This window comes from Megalobrama amblycephala, linkage group LG8 (genome assembly GCF_018812025.1).
Source record: "Megalobrama amblycephala isolate DHTTF-2021 linkage group LG8, ASM1881202v1, whole genome shotgun sequence".
In the NCBI taxonomy this organism is placed as follows: domain Eukaryota; kingdom Metazoa; phylum Chordata; class Actinopteri; order Cypriniformes; family Xenocyprididae; genus Megalobrama; species Megalobrama amblycephala.
The window spans coordinates 14764816-14787560 of record NC_063051.1 but is presented as its reverse complement, the minus strand read 5'-3'; the positions used below and the strand labels follow the sequence as shown (position 1 = coordinate 14787560).

Genomic DNA, 22745 nt, shown 5'->3' with positions numbered 1-22745 from the left:
AATCCTGAAAAAAAAAAAAAATTAGTTTCTACAAACATATTAAAGCAGCGCAACTGTTTTCAACATTTGGTAATAAGAAATGTTCCCTGAGCACCAAACTGGCATATTAGAATGTCATATGAAGGATCATGTGACTCTGGAGTAATGGCTGCTGAAAATTCAGCTTTGTCATCCCAGGAATAAACGACATTTTATAATGTATTGAACTAGAAAACTTTATTTTAACAATATTACTGTTTTTACCGATATATATATATATATATATATATATATATATATATATATATATATATAAACATGGGGATGAACATTGGCTTGACCATCTGTTGCCATAACGTGAAAAACACTTCATAGAGATTTTCCAGGTATTTATTTATTTATTTATTTTATTTTTTATTTATTGCTTTATCTAACAAATGTTACAAACAAAAATATTTTTAGAGAATGTCGTTTGAACTGTTAATCATTATACATAAATAAAAATTATATTATATAAATTCACAAAACTTGGTATATAAAATTGCCAAATATGTCTTAGAAATATCAAAACTGAATCAAGTATTTCACTGCAGCTGTTAACCCTTTTTCCTTTCCCATCGTATCACGTTCCATCAAATAATCATCAAGCTATAATTATTAAAATGTACTTGCGTCTTTTGGACTATCCTTGTCTTTAACGATAATTTGTGTTTCCTAAATGCGAGTCAACAGCAGAATAGTAAGATTGTACAACTTTTCGTCCCTGCATCTCATTTAGAAACACCAAGTTTTTAAATCTCTGCGTTATGAATGTCTAATATGCTCTAGGCGGAGCTTAAGGTCTCATTGGTCTCGAGAAATCGTTATTTTAATGCACCATGAGGCACAGTATATTTTATTGTATCCTTTGTAAAATACTAGAAAGAGATGTAAGCCTCATTTACACTGTGAACGCGACTAAAACGAGATCTCTCATATGACTGACGAAGCTTCTGCTCATTGTTACCGGGAGCGTTCGCGAGAGTCCAGAACTCTGCGCGTGGACAGTCCATGAGCTCGCGCTTGAGCGCTAGGTGGGCCCAGGCAGCTGCGTTGACTATTATGGGAGCCTTCTAGTTTAGTCAGTGTAGATGGGGTGTAATGGTTTAGTCCGAGGTGCGAACACCTTTGGGACTGAGCATCTTTCCTGTCATACGTAAGCGCGACTCTACACAGGGATCCTCCCCGGTCAGGATGCGCTCGTGACGGTGCGATTATGATGCACGTCGTTTTTGAAACACAGGCAGTTGAGTAAACAAATCAATAGAAGCCGTGATCAACAAGCGCATTTCTGCAGTAATGTAAAGATGGCGAGACTGCTTCATAACTTGCTGTTGTTGACAGTCGCGCTGACGCTGAAGATCAGAGTTATGGGATACTGGTCTCTCATCTATGGATATTGCGCGCTATGCACGGGCGTAGCGCTGCTCAAACTTGGCTGGAATATCATCCTACGACCGTCAACAACCTTTCAGTGGACGGTTCGTGAGACACCCCCCGCGTGCCTGAATGACACGTCCTTGGGAACCCACTGTTATGTTAGAATCAAGGTAAGACATTTCGTTAGAGATTGGTTTAAGATGGATGCGTGACAGTATATGAAAGAATGTTTACATAAATATAACTTTGCCCTTCGCTGCTTCTCAGAGGATTTTTTTTTTATTGCTCAGATGTCATTCTTGCTTAGCTCGGGAGTTCTCATTTATATTTCTTTAAAATATTAACTTTATTGTCTCAGATGTTTCTCCTAAAATTTTAAGAGAAATAAATGAGACGGTTGTTGTCGTGCAGTAAGAGTACTTACATATAAAAAAGAAAAAAAATCTTCAAAGAATTTAATATTTGTGAATGATATCATATGTGACCCGATCTGGCGAAATGAGTCGGAAGTCGCAACGTTCTATTTTAAGATATGGGCCGATAATGTGGAAAAACAATGAAAAAATCGATTTTTTTTTTAAAAGCTAATTTCAAAGAACAGACTTTCAAAAATAATCTCCCAAAGTTTCGTAGTCCAGATAATTGAGTAAAGGTATTTAAATGGCTATTAAATTTGACATGGTTTTACTAAATTAGCTGGAAATGAACTTCTCAACTCCTCTCGTCACTTATGAGCATTTCCCAGTATCCCCTGAAACGTCATTATCTCTGCTCTACAAATATGGTGTTACATGTTGTATAAAACCGATCAAAAAGCTTAGAAATGTAAAAACACTGACCTAAACGCTGATTTTTAACACTGAATTTTAACGTTTCGACTGACAGGCACGTGATCGTTCCAGCCATCCTCCCGTCAGACTAGCGCGCCTTATAAAATAAAACTCCCATTTGCGCCTCTCTTTAAAAGCCAATAAAAATTGAATCCATATAGGTAGCACAAAAATTCTTTTTGCATACAAAACCAAAGACTTTAAACTTTCGTATCAAGCCTCCAACATGCTTCTGTTGTGTTGTTTTCACCCTCTAATGAGTCTGAGAAATATGTGTTTACAACAAAAATAGCACAGCAGCTAACTGAATACAAGTATGTATTTCACGTGCTCATAACTTCATGAAAAATGCACAGATCATAAAAATCGCACATCAATATTTAAAGCAGATTCTCAAGATTAAAATGAATCCAAAATCAATATAATATATTGCGTTGATCACAAGATATTACTCACGGAATGATTTAACATACTTGGCTAAAAACATGTCTCTCATCTCTCCGGGATGCAGTGTGTATCCAATGTTCCTGGACCCATCCATGTTCGTTTTTCAACGTGGAATAACACAAAATAGATATCATTTTAAAGCTTAGAGTCTCATCTTTTTAATGCATCTAACCATTTTGAAAAACTCCTAACGATTGCTGAGAAGCACCTCTAAACCGTAGTTTACCGCCCGTTGGCGCCACCTGGCTGCGGAAAAAATGAACAATTTTTCAAACTATTCTTTATAATATCACCACGAAATTTGAACCAGATGCAGCTCACATATAGGAGAGCATCACCAAAAAAGATTTTTTTAGCGATCTTATTGTGTTCCTGAGTTATTCCATGTCAAATAAAAAAAAAGAAAAATTATTTTTTTAAAATTATATATATTTTGTATATATTTGTATCAAATGATACCTACCTTTTGACTCTCCTTGCTACAGTTTTGGAGTTATGAGTCTTTACTTTTATGTGTGTCGCTCAGAAAAAGAAAAAAAAAAGAACTCTAAAAAAGCCTTCAGGTCTTAAAGGGTTAATTCAAATAAATACTTTAAAATAATTTGAGCTTCAGCCTGGTTTAATAGCATTTATACATATATAAAAATGTCTTTGGTCAAATTAAGCTGTAAAATAAATAGTTTATCCCTTTAAATGCAATGGATTTTGAAAGACATCAACAAAAAAAACGGGCAAAAAACTTTAAAAGCGATTTTCTCAGGTTTTCAATTTGAAAAAGAGGACAGACAACCATAATTCAAATGGGTATATCTTTAAAACCATTCAAATTCATTTTGACTAGGATATCATTTGAAAGCTTATTGTCTCATCTTTCCATTGATACCAAAATCTCAATTTTGAAATTTGGGTCACTGTGACTCATTTTGCTGGATCAGGTCACATATTTTCAGGTCTGGTATGTTGCCAAACCTACAGTTTGAGACATTGCTGAGAACAATATTGTATTTTTGAGAAGATGTGTAAAATTACTGTTTGTTTTCTCAGAATTTGAACTCCTTTTAATCTCATTGAGAAACATTTGAGACATTATAGATAGATCACCCAAAATGAAAATTCTGTCATAATATACTCATACATAATACATACATAATATACCCTCATGTTGTTCCAAACCTGTATGACTTTTGTCCATACAGTGGAAGTCAATGGTAAACAAAAACAAAAATATCTTCTTTTGTGTCCTGCAGAAGACAGTCATGCAGGTTTGGAAAGCCACAAAATATAGAATTTTCTTCTTCTTTTTTTTCTCTCTCATTTGTGATTTTTGTCCCCATGGGTTTTCTCCTGGAAGAAAGCAGTGACCATGAGTGAACATCAATTCAGCACCATTTGGGTGGACAGCAGTGTGATCAGTTTCCCACAAAACGATTGTCTGGACTTTGCTGTCCACCCGAGCAGTGCTGAAAACATCTCCTTAGGCAGTCTCAAGATAGCTGTGATGAGAGCTTTGAACATAGTGTTCAAATGTGAGGTAATTTAGTGCACCTTTCTCTAAAACGTAGCGTCCTTTGAAGTCTTAGACTTGAAAACAACCACTTTAAGTTTTGTTACCGAGTATGTAACCTTTTTGTATACAGCCATTTCTGAGGGAAAATATTGTAAAACAGTCCTTGCAACTACGGGGAGTGGGGGATTTGATATAAAAACTATGACAAAAAAATTACAACTGACCTTAAATGTGACCCTGGACCACAAAACCAGTCATAAGGATGTATAATTGAGATTAAAAAGCTTTTCATTGATGTATGGTTTGTTAGGATAGGACAATATTTGGCCGAGATACAACTATTTGAAAATCTGGAATCTGAGGGAGTAGTACAAATGAAGTCCTTAGCAATGCATATCCACTCACAAAAATAAATGTTTTATATATTTACGCTAGTAAATGTACAAATAATCTTCATGGAACATGATCTTTACTTAATATCCTAATGATTTTTGACCCATTCAATGTATTGTAGGCTATTGCTACTTATATACCCATGCAACTTATGACTGGTTTTGTGGTCTAGGGTCACAAATAAGCAATATCCTAATGCCCTGGAAAACAGTCATAAATCATTTTCCTGCAGAGTTAAAAAAAATAAAAAATAAAAACTTAATATAATTATCAGGTATTTTGTGAGGTGGGTTGTTTTCTGTATTTGAACAGGAACCCACAACTTTGTATTCAAAGGAAAATTTTGTATTGCAAACAAAGTGCTTAAAATAGCCACACAACCCGAGGATACTATCACATGCAGTTTGAACCAGGCTGTCATTTAACAGGGTATGAATTTTCTCATAAATGTCAATGGAAGATATTGCTTTAATATTAGCTGAAGCCTGCGGACAAGACTCCCTCTCTCCTTTTACATTTTATAGCTCTATCAAGCAGAGAGTAATGTGAGAATGGATTTTACATCAGGATGGACAGGCCTTGTGTGATTAAAGAAACCGGGCTGCTTTTATGATATCCTCCATGTACGGTGAAGAATAACTGCCTCTGGTCTCTGTACGGTTTTAGGAGTCTGGACTCAGATTTCACTATGTTGCTGCCGGGGAACGAGGAAAGCCACTTATGCTGTTTCTGCATGGATTCCCTGAGTTTTGGTGAGACTCAAAACACACTCGCACACACAAGGGAAACACTTCTCTACTGGGATGCTGCCAGACACAGATCGGAAATATGTTGCTGTGGAATCAGTCCACATTATACATATGGATTCAGAGATAATTTCCGAGGCACAAGCCTTCCCTTTCAACACATAGGCCTACTTCTCTCTTTTAAAGACACAATGTCTAAACATTTATACAATACAGATTGTTTTAAAGCAGTTAGCAGCTCAGCATTCAAGCTGTTAGCAGCTCTAACAAGCCAACAGTGTCATTATTCAGCTCAAGTCAGTTCAGTTCAGTAACTATAAAGTTAATCAATTGTACAACAATTTTGCATGCATGCTGTATATACAGTGTATTTGTGCACATACATGTACATGTGACAAAATCCTCTATATTTTTCACATCTGTGTGTAGTTGGGCATGTATATGGCTAATCATTTGATGGTTTGTGTTTAGAGTTAATATACAAAAACACCGAGTTAAAATAGTTTTGAATGAAGTGTTACTTCTGCAAGAGATGTGTAATGTTTTCGAGAAAAGGAGTTTCGAGAAAAGGAGCCATAGTTTGAAAAATTGTAAGCAATTTTAAAAAAACTGTAATATCTGAGGTGTGATGTATTATTGTTATAAAATGTAAAAAGGCCAATATATTGTATTACTGTACTGGAATGTGAAATGGAGTGTCGTGACATTCAGACTATCTTGGGACCAGTGAAGCTGTCATTTCAGTGAGCTGCCAGACAGCAGAACTGCGATCAGGACAGGACTGTGCCTAATTAATGTGGCATGGCTTCTTTCTGCTTCACTGGTCAATCTACTGCTCCAGAATCAGTGATGAACTCTTGGACGAGTAGAGGAGACCTGAAGGACGCCTTTTTCTTCGGACTTCTGCTCCACTTTAGTTTGCTGCATTCAAAAAGTGCAAGTCAAAGGTTTATCTCACTGCTGAGCAAATAGGGAAGTGTTGAGGTTAGAATAGGGTATGCGTGTGTGTGTCCTGGGTCCTGAGAACCTCTTCTGCACCTGACTCATCAGAATCATAGTCAGGCTTCCTTCTTCTGCATGCTTCTCATCTCTCTCTCTCTCCCTTTTTCTTCTCCTTCTTTAAGATGCAGTCACCAATGAGGGAGTGCTACCAGTGTGGCAGAGTGTACTATCTTCCTATAATCTTACTATGTCAAACTAGTTTCAGGGTACTTTCACTCCATACATTTGATTTTGAACAGGCCATTTCAGTTAAAGTGCTAACCAGTGGCACAATTTCAACACACGTCATTTTAATTTGTACTATTATTGTAGGTTAAAAAAAACTGAAATTACCCATTCAGGTCTAAAGTCCAATAAAGTCGCTCTTACCACAAGGTCTTTTTCACAGAACTTGCAAGATCCTCTAAAATATAAAGGCAGCTAAATTAACATTTATGGGCTATATTTACATTTATACTATGGAGAAAAAAAGTAAAATATTGGAAATATTCTACTTAATTATTCTACTTATCTTCTACTTAATTATTATCTTTTATTATCTACTTAAATATTTACTTCTTATTAGGTTTACACTGTATTTTTACCCATCATTAGAGACCTGTTACATGTAGACTACCGTTTAAAAGTTTGGGTTCGGTACAATTTGTAAAAACCTTTTTTAAAAAGAAGCCTCTTATACTCACTAAGACTGCGTTTATTTGATCAAAAATACAGTAAAAACAGTTTCAATATTGTGAAATATTATTACAATTAAAATAACTGTAACTGCAAAGTTTAAAATATTTTAAAAATGTAATGTATTTCTGGGGTAGCAAAGCTGAATTTTCAGCAGTCATTACTCCAGTCCCATGATCCTACAGAAAATAGTAATATGCTGATTAGGCGCTCAAGAAACATTTTTTTTATTATTATCAGTGTTAAAAATACTGGTTTCTTACAAATTATTTGATGAACAGAAAAGTGTTTTATTATTATTATTTGAAATAGAAATATTTTTAAACATTATAAATGTCTTTACTGTCACTTTTGATCGATTTAGTGCAATATAATATAAAATAGAATTTCATTTCTTTTAAAAAAAATCTAGACTTTTGAATGGAAATGAATAAAACTAAAACTATGACTGTCAGTACAATAAAATAATTGATTGATTTGATTGATTGATTGATTGATTGATTGATTGATTGATTGATTGAATGAATGATGCATTTATATAGCGCTTTCAAAAGTCGAAACCTCTTGATAGAAATTTAACAGCAAACTGGGTTACACTTTATTTTACAGTGCCGTAGTTACATTGTAATTACTCAAATAAGTACTGAGTACTACATGTAACTACTACATAAACTACATGTTCTTACTATAGAGTTACAGTTAAGGTTAGGGTTTGTTTTAGGGTTAGTTACTTGTAATTATGCATAATTTACTGTTATTACTATAGTAAATACATGTAGTAACGTGTAACTATGGCATTGTAAAATAAAGTGTTACCGCAAACTGTATTACTTGTGTAACCTTTAGAAATCATACTGTATCAAAGATGTACCCCTTGTTTTTCCAGGTTCTCTTGGCGTCACCAGCTGAGGGAATTTAAGAGCGAGTTCCGTGTTGTTGCCGTGGATATGCGAGGCTATGGGGAGTCTGACCTGCCCTCCTCCACTGAGAGCTACCGACTGGACTACCTTGTCACTGACATCAAGGACATTGTGGAGTATCTGGGTAAGAACAGACTGCCTCCATTATCTCAGCCCTATTTCCATTTCACATTCCAGCCTGTCTAGAGGTTTTGATAAGGCTGTTGTAGTGGTGAATGCTAATGTAGTACTCTTCCCAATAGTCTGTAATATGAAGGTGACCCATTCACAGATGTCCTTGACTTTTTAGTTTTCAGTTTAGTCTGCTTAACGTGAAGTCTAATTAGCTGTCTCTAGATTTCAAATACACAGTTACTAGTTAAGCTACGTTAAAGTGAGACTTAAGGACAAGGACAATTGTAAATGAACTATATATCATGTCAAAGTTAAATTCATCTGTCTGCTTGCACACAGTGGCATGTGTGTAAGCGGCTGGCGGTGTATTATGACAGGCCATCAATGACACGTTATTAGGATTCATGATGATGTCTTGCTTCAGGGTCTCAGCTCCTTGACATTGGAATCACTCTATTGCAGACGGTGGAAACTTCCACCCTGGCTCACAGCAATGGTGTCATTCATCCTTAGTCAGTCCTTGATATGACACTAAATGAACTGCAACATGATATTTTTGCAAAAAAAGAGGACTCGCACATGAACCACAGTGTAAACAGTAGTTATATTGCAGAGTAAAACACAAGGCCCAATATAACATCATTGTTTTGTTATATATTGTTAAATAAAATTAATATTTGAGATAGCTCTGAGTTCTGAGGTTAATTCGTTGGTTTTCTGTGTCCATATATTTTATATGATTTCATTTATATTCTAATCCACACATGGATTTTTTGTGGCTATCATTTAAGAACTTGTCCATAAATTACACAAACCGAACTCAAACTGTAGTCATCATTGCCTAATGTGTCTAGTAACCACTAGGAATGAATGTAAATTAAATTATAATTTTTATGTTGAAAATTATGGGGGGAAATGTAATTCATGTTTTAATAATTAGTTACCTCATTTTAGGTCAATCGTGACTGGTGCATTCATTTCCTCATTTTAATTTAGGAAAAATGTTACCATGTTTTAACTAAAACAAGGAAACAAATTAATAAAAAACAGTGTCCATGAATTAATAAGTGCAGGAACGGATTCCTAATGTCATGTGGGGCAATTAAATTAGAGGACAAACTTTTAGGTTGGAACTGTGGCCTAGTGGTTAAGACATTATGCTCTGGTGCTCATTTGGAAAATATGAGTTTGAGTTTGGCTTGTGTCATTTCCTGATCCTATTAAAAAGTGATGGACCAATTCTTAATTCATTGCCACAAAATCTTGTTTTTACCCATGCATATCATGTGCAGGGCTCTGTAGAAAATATATGAAATCATATAAAATATGCCACAGAAAGCCAATTAAGTAAACTCAACTGAGTAAACTGGTTATGGTCATTTGGAAAATATGAGTTTGAGTTTGGTTTGAGTCATTTCCCAATCCTGTTCCCCTTGTTTTCGCTACCATTTCCTGTCTTGTCTCTCACTTTCCCTATTAATTATGAGGCATACAAACACAACAAACACAAACATGTCAGCTTCCTCCTTCTGATCCTCTCCTCAGGATACAACAGATGTTTTCTCGTGGGGCATGACTGGGGTGGCATCATCGCATGGCTCTGTGCAATTCACTACCCTGAAATGGTGACTAAACTCATAGTGCTGAACAGTCCTCACCCCTGTGTGTTTACTGGTAAGAGCCATATACATCTGACAGACAGACTTTCTGTTCAATCATGCCAGTTTCAGAGGCTCTGCTTTGTTTTTAGGGATCATTAGTATGATCTGCATCATTCACAATGAAATATTGTGGTTAGGCCCAGGGAATCATGGGGCTTTGCCCTCCATCTGTCTTGTGCACTCCAGCCTGGAGGAGGAGGTAATTACAGGCAGGCTTTTGGCAGAGACACGGGACCCTTTCATAATAATACCCAGTACCTGCCAAGAGTGACACGTACACGAATACACCTTTTGCATTTCTTGTTCTTTTGAAATTTATCTCCTCTAAATTGGGTGTATTGAGTCTGTAATGCACATGTTATGAAGATTCAATTTTCTTACATAAACTGGATCTCATTACTGAAATCAAAAGGTATGTTGCCTAGAGACAACACTGTGGAAAAAAAAAAGATCAAAGACTGATAATAAAAGCTACCTACAACATGACAGAATTAGATAAAATGGCCTCCTAGCTCATCTTTTAATTAAATTAGTAAATACTTAAAAGGTAGATATTCTATATATAACAGTTTTTTAACATGTAGATAATGTATAAGACACTAAATGTTTTACAATTAGGTTACAAATTACAAAAAGTGAATAATATTTTTTGATGGCTGAAAAATCAATAAAATTTGCTTTTCTGAGGACAGTTCTCCAGAGTGATGCATGTCCTCCATGCAGTGCACCAGTTTTTAAATGATTTTAAAATGACTGCTAGGATGTATTGTGACCAAAAAATCTCTTTATTAATTTATTCAAAATCAAAATTCAAATCCATTTGATTGCCATTTTATATCATGTGATTAGAAAAATGGGTTTGTTACCTTGAGGTAGAGACCCTCTTCCGTGGGATTCTGTACCACTCCCTCAAAAATATGTTACCTTCTCTCGCTCTCACCTGCAACATTCATGTTTTGTCCAGTTCCTGCCCACAGGTAAAAGTATTAATAGATTTTTTTCAGTACATCCATGAAATTGTTTCAAGTTACGTGTCGCCTAGCCACAACATACACATCCCAGTGAAAACACTCCTGATAAATGATTTGTTATCAAAGCGTCCACATTCACAGACCACTATTAATTTTAACAGAAAAGCAAGCATAGGCTATTGCATGCATTATTTGGCATGGCAGAAAGCATGCAAAGAGCGCTCCTTTTATAATCACAAAAAAAGCTGTCACTCATTTTAGTTAATCACAATCTCACAAAGTTCTGTTATGATCAATGAAGTTGTCTACACTGCACGATGAATCATTGTATCAGTTTTTTTCTTCTTCTGCGAGAGAAAAGAATATATTTTGAAGAATGTTGGTTACCAAACAGTTTTGGTTGCCATTGACTTCCATTGTATGGATAAGTCAATGGGAACCGAAACTGATAAACTATAGTTCTTTTTTTAAATTTGTCTCTTCTCTGTCCAGATTATGCCCTTCGTCACCCCAGTCAGATGCTCAAGTCAAGTTACTACTTTTTCTTCCAGTTGCCACATTTCCCAGAGCTAATGCTCTCCATCAATGATTTTAAGGTGAGCTTGACTGAGTATAATACTGTTTAAAAGTTTGGGGTCAGTAAGGTTTTTTTTTCTTTTTCTTTTTTAAGAAATTAATGTTCTGCTAAGTTATTAATTAATAACTACAAAGTAAATATGCATATGCATTAAATTGATCTGAAGTGACAGTAAAGACATTGTTACAAAAAAATATGTGAAATAAAAACTTCATCAATGAATCCTGAAAAAAAAAAAAAAAAAAAAAATGTATCTTGGTTTCCACAAAAATAATAAGCAGCACAACAATTTTCAAATGTGATAATAATGAGAAATGTTTCTATGCAAATCAGCATTGTAGAATGATTTCTGAAGAAGACTGGCATAATGGCTGCTGGAAATTCTGTTTTGGCATCAACAGAACAAATTTTGTTGTAAAATACATCAAAATAGTAAACATTAAACTGTAATAACATTTCACAATGAACAAAAAAAAAACCCTTATTGGGCATAAGAGACTACTTTAAAATCTTAGTGACTCAAAATTGTTGTATATACCTATGTTACTTGTAATGAATGTCTTGCAAACAATAGATTCTGAATTTCTGAACTGATTTCAGAAGAAACTATACATACAGTGCTCAGTGTAAATGAGTTCACCCCCTTTGAAAAGTAACATTTTAAACAATATCTCAGTGAACACAAAAAACAATTTCCAAAATGTTGACAAGACTAAGTTTAATATAACATCTGTTTAACTTATAACATGAAAGTAAGGTTAATAATATAACTTTGATTACACATTTTTCAGTTTTACTCAAATTAGGGTGATGCAAAAATGAGTACACCCCACAACAAAAACTACTACATCTAGTACTTTGTACGGCCTCCATGATTTTTAATGACAGCACCAAGTCTTCTAGGCATGGAATGAACAAGTTGGCGACATTTTGCAACATGTATCTTTTTCCATTCTTCAAGAATGGAGACTGGATGCTGGATGGAGAGTGATGCTCAGCTCGTCTCTTCAGAATTCCCCATAGGTGTTTGATTGGGTTCAGATCAGGAGCCACTGAATCACTTTCACCCTGTTCTTCTTCAGAAATGTGTTTAGGATCATTGTCATGTTGGAAAAGTGCACGACGACCAAGGGCACGGAGTGATGGTAGCATCTTCTCTTTCAGTATAGAGCAGTACATCTGTGAATTAATGATGCCTTCAATGAAATGCAGCTCCCCGACACCAGCAGCACTCATGCAGCCCCACATAAGGACACTGCCACCACCATGTTTCACTGTAGGCACCATGCATTTTTCTTTGTATTCCTCACGTTTGCGACGCCATACAGTTTTGAAGCCATCAGTTCCAAAAACATTTATCTTGGTCTCATCACTAAAGTCCTAGTATAGAGTCCCAGTAGTCTTCATCTTTGTCAGCATGGGCCCTGGCAAACTCTAGGTGGACTTTTTGTGCCTGGGCTTTAGGAAAGTCTTCTTTCGTGGACAGCACCCATGCATGCCATTCCTCTGCAGTGTATGCCGTATTGTGTCAAGGGAAATAGTCACCATAGTTTGGCTTTCTACTTCTTCAGATAACTGCAGTGAACTTGCATGCCGATTTTCTTCAACCCTTCTCATCAGAAGACGCTCCTGTCGAGGTGTTAACTTCCGTGGACGTCTCTGTGAGATGGTTGCAGTTCCATCTTTTTTAAGTTTTTGTACCACTTTTGCTACAGTATTCTGACTGATAAGTAAAGCTTTGCTGATCTTCTTGAAGCCTTCACCTTTCTGGTGTAAAGAATTTATTTTCTTTCTCAGATCTTGTGACATTTCTCTTCCATGTGGTGCCATTGCTGACAGCATGAAATGGGAAGGGGTTTAACACCCTTTTATAGTCAACTGTCTGCTGGACACCTGTGTAATGAATAATTAGACTCACCTGTGGTTGAATTCTTGTTATATTAGACATTTGTAGTCTAAAATGTAGCTTTGCTCCAGAGACTTTCAGTGGGGTGTACTCATTTTTGCATCACCCTAATTTGATTAAAACTGTAAGTTATATTACTAACCTTACTTTCATGTTACAAGTTAAACAGTTGTTATATGAAACTTAATCATGTCAACATTTTGGAAATTGTTTTTGTGTTCATTGGGATATTGTTTAAAATGTTATTTTTCAAAGGGGGTGTACTCTTTTACGCTGAGCACTGTATGTAGCCTATAAACTGAGAAATGCTAGATTACTAAAGTGTGAGTTGCTGTTATCTCTATTGTTTTAATTACCCATCATTCTGGATGATTCTTCATAACTGAACAGCTTTTCGTTCCAGCATGTGAATTTGTTTGTGTCAGAATTACTAATACAGAGTGAAACAGTAGGCCAAGTTTATCCATCTGTCTTCAACACACACAGCTCAATCATTATGAATCAGCTCTGGATAGACACTACTTATAGTGTGTTTCATGCATATCACACATCCTAAATGGAAACCTATAGTAAGCGTGTATTTAATACAGTATATTTAAATAATCCAATGTGTAGTTGTCTAGTATAATGTAAATTAAGGACATAATATAAAACAAGTAACAATTAGAGCAAAATATTTAAACTTAATTTCTCAGCCACCTTTGTAAAATGACAAATATTTATTTAGCATAACATCTATAGAATTGCTGTCTTTCTTTTCAGTTACTACTTTGGTTGGATCAGATTGAATTATGGAACCCACTTTATATTAAGTGTCTTTAACTACTATGTACTAATATTTATTCACTTGATACAAAGCACTTATTGTGAGCATTCAAGTTTTAAGTTGTACTTTTACTTTTTAAAAATACCGACATGCAATTAAATCTGTAATTTCTGTGATTACATCTATAATTCCACTTGTGAACATACTCCTTAACCAACCCTTAAAATTAGCCATACCAAAAAAATGGCAAAAGTGTTTTGCAATACAACATGAACACAATAATGAATGGGAAGGTTGAATTAATACAGCTGGATATAAAATATTGTGATCCACACAACATAATAGGAGACATATCAGAGCTCAAAAGTGGACAAATTGTTGGTTCGTGTCTTGCTGATGCATCTGCGACCAGGAAGCCTTTGTGGTGTATTGAGAGCTGCGATATCTAATGTCAGTATACCACCACAAAGTACGAACCACTGTTTTGTGCCCAGAGCGAAGCATGGGGTGGATAAGTGATGGTTTGAGCTGCAATATTATAGGTCCACTACTTGTGCTAGATTGGCACGTCACTGCCAAGAACTATGGAACCATTCTGGAGAACCATGTGCACCCAATGGTTCACACATTGTACCCTAAGGGTGGTGCCTGAAGGTGGTACACAGAGCAAGACTGGTGACAGAGTGGTTTAACGGGCATGACAGTGAAGTTGACAGTGTCCCATGGCCTGCACAGTCACAAGATCTTAATATTATTGAGTCACTTTGGCGTGTTTTGGGTGAGCAAGTAAGGAAATGTTTTCCTCCACTACCATCACATAGTGACCTGGCCACTGTTCTGCAAGAGGAATGGCTCACAATCACTCTGACCACTGTGCAGGACTTGTATCTGTCATTCCCAAGAAGAATTCATGCTGCATTGGCCGCAAAATAGGGCCCTATACACCATACTAATAAATTATTGTAGTCTAAAACCAGGTCTTTCAGTTTCCAGTAGTTAAAGTCCACAGTAGTTAAAGACACCTAATATAAAGTGGGACCAAATTATGACTTTTTTCTCATTGCTTGCTAATGTGCATTTACAGGCGCTGAAGAGTCTATTCACCAGCCGCAGCACAGGCATCAGTTGTAAAGGCCGCTGGCTCACCACAGAAGACATTGAAGCATACCTGTATGCCCTCTCACAGCCAGGGGCCCTCACAGGGGCTCTTAACTACTTTAGAAATGTCTTCAGGTACTTGTGTTTCTTATTTAAAAATCTTATAACAAATTATGTCTTTTAACTGGTTTGTTGGTGTCTTAACACGCAAAAATACTGCATAGTTACTGTTAGAAAACATCGCCCTCTAGTGCCTGAAATGCATTTTTTTATATACACATATACAGGTGCATCTCAATAAATTAGAATGTCGTGGAAAAGTTCATTTATTTCAGTAATTCAACTCAAATTGTGGAACTTGTGTCTTAAATAAATTCAATGCACACAGACTGAAGTACTTTACGTCTTTGGTTCTTTTAATTGTGATTATTTTGGCTCACATTTAACTAAAACCTACTAATTCACTATCTCAATAAATTTGATCAATAAAAAAAAGGATATTTTAAACAGAAATGTCAGGCTTCTGAAAAGTATGTTCATTTCTATTCACTCAGTATTTGGTTGGGCCTCCTTTTGCATGAATTACTGCATCAATGCGGCGTGGCATGGAGTCAGTCAGCCTGTGGCACTGCTCAGGTGTAATGGAAGCCCAGGTTGCTTTGATAGTGGCCTTCAGGTCATCTGCATTGTTGGGTCTGGTGTCTCTTATGTTCCTCTTGACAATACCCCATAGATTCTCTATGGGGTTCATATCAGGTGAGTTTTCTGGCCAATCAAGCACAGTAACACCATGGTCATTGAACCAGCTTTTGGTAGCTTTGGCAGTGTGAGCAGGTGCCAAATCCTGCTAGAAAATGAAATCAGCATCTCCATAAAGCTTGTCAGCAGAAGGAAGCATGAAGTGCTCTAAAATTTCCTGGTAGGTGGCTGTGTGGACTGTGAACTTCAGAAAACACAGTGGACCAACACCAGCAGATGACATGGCAGCCCAAATCATCACTGACTGTGGAAACTTCACACTGGACTTCAAGCAACATGTTTTCTGTGTCTCTCCACTCTTCCTCCAGACTCTGGGACCTTGATTTCCAAATGAACTGCAAAATTGACTTTCATCTGAAAAGAGGACTTTAGACCACTGAGCAACAGTCCAGTTATTTTCCTCCTTAGCCCAGGTAAGACGCTTCTGACGTTGTCTTTGGTTCAGAAGTGGCTTGGTACGTGGAATGTGACAGTTGTAGCCCATTTCCTGAAGACGTCTGTGTGCGGTGGCTCTTGATGCACTGACTCCAGCTTCAGTCCACTCCTTTTGAAGCTCTCATAAGTTCTTAAATCGGCTTCGCCTGACAATCTTCTCAAGCCTATGGTCATTCCTTTCACTTGTACACCTTTTCCTACCACACTTTTTCCTTCCAGTCAACTTTCCATGAATATGCTTTGGCACAGCACTCTGCGAACAGCCAGCTCTTTCAGCAATGACCCTCTGTGGCTTACCCTCATTGTAGAGGGTCTTGATGATCGTCTTCTGGACAACTGTCAAGTCAGCAGACTTCCCCAAGACTGCTGTTGGGATTACTGACCTAAACCCAGTATTTACACCCTGAGAATAGTAATTTAATAGAACTTGAAATTAAATATTCTAATAATTTGAGATACTGATTTTTTATTTTATTTTGATGAGCAGCAAGCTGTAATCATCAAAATTGAAACAAAAAAAGTCTGGAAATATTTTACTTTATGTCTAATAAATCTAGAATATATTTAAGTTTTACTTTTTGAATTAAATGACAGAAAAAAAAAATGTTTTCATGATATTCTAATTTATTGAGATGCACCTGTATATGAAGCAACTTTTTTGAGAAGGTTTTTTTTATTTTATTTTAAAATGTTATAGACATCAAAGAAATCTGTATCATCATGATTCAGGTGGACAGAATGGGAACTAATTTCATAAGTGCATATGTCCCTGTCAAGAGGGAGAGAGATAGATTTCATGCTCTCTGAACTATGCATGAACAGCCATTAACTCGCAGCCTATGTAGTAGTGAACATCATTCACATTGAGTTTGTATCAGCAACAGATCAACTGCTGGGTGTATCTCTGAGAGTACTAAACAATCAAAATCGGTGTTTCAGTTAATTTTAATATAACAATTGTGGAAATACTCTGCTTTAATTTGCTTGCGGAGTGCATGTGTTTGAAACATGTGAGAAGTGCATGCCTGACTGAGCCCTCCATCTGCTCTTGAAGCACACTTTGATTATGTCTCAGGGCAGAGCTGCGCTGACTGTGTTTGTGTGTGCGAGTGGGCATGTAGGTGGGCAGGTGGGTGTGTGTAGGAGGGCACTGACATAACAGTTTCTACAGAAACTAGAAACACAGAAGTCCATATCAGAGAACTGAGGAGAGGAGCCTGAGGTGTCCAAACCTTTAAACATGTCTTAACCTCTTTAACGAACCACTATGTCCATAGTGGGTTTTTAGGGCTGTTAGAAAGCTGCAAGTGGGTTCTAGGGAGTCAGTGGAAACATTATAGAGAAAAAAAAATAGATCTTGTAGATGGTAGAAAAATGCTTTGGCTTCAGTGCTGTAATAATTTAAAAGCTAATTATTTAATTTAGCATAATATCATACTCTCACATAGTACAAATAGGTCTTTATACATATTCTATATATAGCTGCCTTAATTTTTTAAGAAGAGGGTCTTTTCCAAATGAATCATTATGTATGAGGATCCATACCATCAAAAAAGTTGAAAACCCCTATAGACTGTTCTTAAAATAGCACTTATAGTTCTTATTTAGTAAATGTAATATTTCATGTTTACCTATATTGGTATTTGTCATGGATTGTCTTTGTGACCCCAAATGGCATTTGCTAAATTAATTTAAAAAAAAAGTTCTCTTTGTCCAAATGGCATGAAACTTTGTACAGGGATTAACACTTTCTAGATCTACAAATAAAAAAATTGGAATGATATCTTGTTTTTATGTTAGTGTAAAAAAAAAAGTCACACTCAGGGTCGTTTTTTAACAAATGCAATTTTACTTTGTTTATTACTGTTTTTACTTCATATTTGTGCAGTTTTTGGAGGATTTATCATATCTTTTATATTTATATAAATAAATAAAAATTATTTTTTTAAATAGGTTTTTATACAAAAACGGCTTTTTATGTAAAATTCACCCACATTTCTAACTTTCATTCATGGGGAAAACATAATTTGACATGGTTTATTGTAAGATTTTTTGCCCATCTTTTGGAAAATGCAGTTTTAAAAGTAAAAAAATATATGACTTTTACCAGTAGATGGATGCAGAGCTCCACTATTTGCTATGTGCTTTTTGACTAATGGAAAGTTTTTCAATAATGTTGATCTTGAGGATGAATTTTGCCCATTTTCTAAGCAGGGTCTCATCATAATGTAACAATATTGAAAAACTTTTTTTTTTTTTTTTTTAGCGCAAGCTTAGGTCAGAATTGGCAAACACGAAAGAGCAGAGGATAGAGAAAAACAAAATGCTGGTCACGAATTAGAAGTCTAAAACAAGAAGTTTTAAAGAAAAATGTCAGAGGATTTCGTTATAAGAGGAGCTACGTCCTACATTGGGCCAGAGGTCACCCTTCCACTGGAACTCAACTCTCTCGTGAATGCGTGAACGGCCATTGCCGGAAGCCAGAGATTATAGTTTATAAAGTTTACATAATGGATATTTTTCATTAAAAAACCCATCACTTCACTTCAGAAGGCATTTATTAACCAACTTGCATATGGATTACTTTTATGATAGATGTATGCGCTTTTTAGAGCTTCAAAAACTCTGACACTATTCAATACCATTACAAAGCTGGGAAGAGCCAGGATATTATTTAATATTAATTTAACTCCAATTGTGATCGGCTGAGAGAATAAAGTCATATACACCTAGGATGGCTTGAGGGTAGGTTACGGGAAAATTTTCATTTTTTAGTGGAACTATTTCTTTAACCACGCACACCTGTCACTCATCAGCCCTCAATACCTTTATCATTATCATCATTGCCTTTGGATACCAACCGTAAACCTCTAGTTTTACCTTCAAGCCTTTTTCAAATCGTCTCAGTCGTCATCTAGCCATCCAAGTCATCTTATCTCATTTTGTCTGAGCCATATCATGACAGAAGACCAGATGTAACAAAGATAAGAACAGCAGGATTTTCCAGTCACTTCCTCAAAGAACTTTTCCTTTCCCTTTCACAAAATGGCCGTCCCCTGGAAGACTACTTGGAGGAGTTCCTCAAGCTCTGCCACCTGGTGTCCTGGATTGATGGCACCTTAAAAACCTGTTTATGGAGTGGGCTGGATGACCACCTGTTCCAAATACTACCAGTGGGAGCTACCACCTGCACGCTGGCACAATACCTTCTGGCCATTCACGGTCGGTGATATGAAAGAGGACCTCGCCACTCAGCCGCAACCTCCACCAGCCCACTTCTATCATCCAGTCAACAGTTATCCTTGTTTCAGTGACCCCACCTGCCTCGGAACTTCTCCCTAGTCTTTCCTCACACCTCCTCAAGCCCACCTTTTCATAATTTGAAACTAAAATAAAAAGGTGTGACATTTTTAGGAATGTGATTATTTCATATTTATATGGATTTCCACATTTTCTAAGATGTATGACCCATTTGAATCGTGAAATAGCATTAAACAATTACTAAAACTGAAAAATGCTGCATTCTCAAATACATTCTTTTAATGCATTGATTCGACAGCACTGCAAAAACTATCTGCATCATCCAGTGGCTGGATGTGGCTACAGTAGATGCAGCATGGCACGACATGACAAATTCATGACAAATTCTCAATGGTAAACTGATGCCCTGTTCTAATTCTTCTGATATGAAGAACAAATAGATTGCTTTGTCGCATCCAATGTGTACAGCTTCAAGCTGTTTTGGCACAACGTGACAGCGATTGAGTCTGGTGTAGACACAGTGTTAATATGTGCGATTATGTCACGATTTTGTTTTTTTGTGCTCAGAGACTCTTAGTTTGAAGATTATTTTATTCCATTTTTTCCTGGTTTCCCCTTTTCCTGTTTCTTGATCAGTTCTTATCATATGTACTTAAAGCCCTCATTTTGTTCTGTTCTTTTTCTTGTGTTGTTTATTTAATTGGTAACACTTTACAGTAAGGTTTCATTTGTTACCATTAGATAACTACTTTAGTTAACATGAACTAACAATGAAATTTTTTTTTTTTACAGCATTTATTCAGCATTTAATAAATCATTAAAATTAAAAGTATTTGTTCATATTATTTACTTGCCCTGGGGCCTATACCATGAAGCTGGTTTAGGTGGATAGGCAGGTATGTTTCAGTTTAGTTTGTGCCAAACCTGGGTTTAGGCACCATAAAAGTGGCTCGGCTTTATATATATATTATCAACTATATAAACTAACGTTACAACTTTCACTTGCACTGATTTAGCAAGGTATTTTCTTCTTGTTGTGCAAATGCATTTATGTACTTCATATTCTTCAATCTCATAATCTTCAGCAGATGAGAGAAAATTTTGCTGATTCTCTTGCAAGAATTTAATCACGGTTTCAAGGCATGTGATTGGCTGTTCGCTACTGATGTCACACTTTCATGTGCACATGCTCCATGAACTCAGGATCAAAGCCTGAGTTGACAGAGAAAGTTGACGATCAGCATCATGGTAACAACAAAGCCTGATTGAATTGGTTTGGTTTTGTCAACGTTAAACTAATTCTGTAACCTTGATTTTATTAAACTACCATCATGGTATAGGCCCCCAGGCTAACATGAACCAACAATGAACAGTTGTATTTTTATCAAGTAACATTGACAAATGTTAACAAATACTGTAACATTGTTAATGTTAATTAGTGCATTAAATAACATTAGCGAAACCTTATTGTAAAGTGTTACCGATTAACGAATCATCATATTGTGTAATTATTTTGACATTTAACATTTTGAACCAATTGACAGCCCTAATTTTTGTATTATTTGTATTCGGCAGTGTCCTCCCACTGAGTCAGAGTGAGGTGAAGTCTCCTGTATTACTGCTGTGGGGAGAGAGAGATGCCTTCCTGGAGCAGGACATGGCCGAGGCCTGCCGTCTGTACATCAGAAATCACTTCCGCCTCAATATTATCTCTGGAGCCAGTCACTGGCTGCAACAAGACCAGCCCGACATAGTCAATACACTCATATGGACTTTCATTAAGGAGGGAGAAGGCCGGAAAAGCTACAGGAACTTATAATGGAGTCCTTCCTCCTCTGAGCTTGTCTGAAGAGACAACCAGGGAAATGCCTGTGAACACAAACCAATGTAATGATTAATGCAATCATCAATTTAAATTTGATACATTTAAGATATAGAAACAAATCAAACTTCAGTGAAGCGGAAAAGAACAAAAGCACATTTAAATTGGAGGGGTTGCATAGAGAGTAGTACGTTTAATCTATTTTTCTCAAGTTTGCACATGACATTCGCCTTAAGGTTTCTTGGTGACAGTGTTTAAAAGTGTGTTGCAAAATATCTGTAAGTTGTAATGTGTGGTGCCTTTCAACATACCATTTTGCAGCATAAAAGATGTGCCATGACTTTTTAAGACCGAGCTGTGGGGTTGTCAGCCATTTGTATCATCAGTTTTGCTACTCTTAAACACGTGACAGTCTTCAGGTAGTGTTGTCTAAGTGGAAAATATTGTTCCTCTTCTTTTTTTGTATTTTTGACAATATTTGGCTTAAACATTTGAGAATGTCATTATTTTGATCCTCCTGTATGATAAAACAAAGTGATGTTTCAATATTGTACACTTTTTTTGTATCTCTTCTCCTAAACACTGCATCTAAGACAATAGAACCAGCTCTGCACCATTTTGATTTTATAAGCAAATAAACAGGCCCTAATATTGGGAACCCACTCACTTGAACTGTCTGTTACATTTGGTTATTGATAAGAAGGATCTACAAATGTTTGGTTGGTCTTCTTGTGAGGGAAAAAGGTAGCTGCAGTTACAAATTATTGTGGCAAGACTGCCAGAATAATTTATAATAATAAATATATATAATAATTTTAGAATAAAATAATAAATATATAATAATTTTAGAAAACATTCAAAATAATCCAGAATTCATAAACATTTAATTTTAATATTTAATACTTTGTGCCACCTTGGTCAATTATATTTTTTTTCAAAGGCTTTGTTCATAAATTGACACTTTGCTTGTATAGTATTGAGTATATTCAATAAAGTAATATTTCAAAAGTTATCTTTTAATAATGATCCAATAATTATATTAAAGTTAATAAAACTTGTATTATTATTATTTAATTATTATTTAATATTTTGTTAAACAGCAAAATCCCCAGAGTTAAACCAACTCTGCTCAGATTACATATGGTCCCGCTCTATATAGTGTTAAAGTAACACTGAAGCAGAGTTAAAGTTAATGAGATAATTAAGTGATTAATTAAGATATGATTAGTGATGAACACCTGCTGTTAACAAGCAGAATCATTGAAGAGAAACATAATAACAACAAATGACTTTCAGCCGCAGCCTTAGATGTAATCGACTGAAGATAAAAGACATTAAATTAAACAACTCCACAAACAGCATATTATCTCATTAACTTTAACTCTGCTTCAGTGTTATTTTAACTCTATATAGAGAGGGACCATATGTACTCTGAGCAGAGCTGATTTAACTCTGGG

General features: G+C 35.9%; 1 protein-coding gene across 5 annotated transcripts; it reads left to right on the top strand.

Moving 5' to 3' along the window:
- Nucleotides 1-361: 361 nt before the first annotated feature.
- ephx4 (epoxide hydrolase 4) lies at nt 362-21960 on the top strand. 5 transcript variants are annotated; one of them, XM_048199604.1, is made up of 8 exons: nt 362-1568; nt 4027-4206; nt 5242-5327; nt 7885-8042; nt 9578-9706; nt 9783-9892; nt 11157-11260; nt 21042-21175. In XM_048199604.1, exons 1-7 carry the CDS (start codon nt 1326-1328, stop codon nt 11235-11237), a joined length of 987 nt encoding a protein of 328 aa, XP_048055561.1. In that variant the 5' UTR covers nt 362-1325; the 3' UTR covers nt 11238-11260; nt 21042-21175. The 5 variants fall into 5 exon arrangements, with proteins under 5 accessions (XP_048055561.1, XP_048055560.1, XP_048055562.1 ...); XM_048199603.1 differs by lacking the exon at nt 21042-21175 and adding an exon at nt 14998-15130 and having other exon boundaries at nt 369-1568; XM_048199601.1 differs by lacking the exon at nt 9783-9892 and adding an exon at nt 14998-15146 and having other exon boundaries at nt 448-1568; nt 21042-21960.
- The last annotated feature ends 785 nt before the right edge of the window (nt 21961-22745 follow it).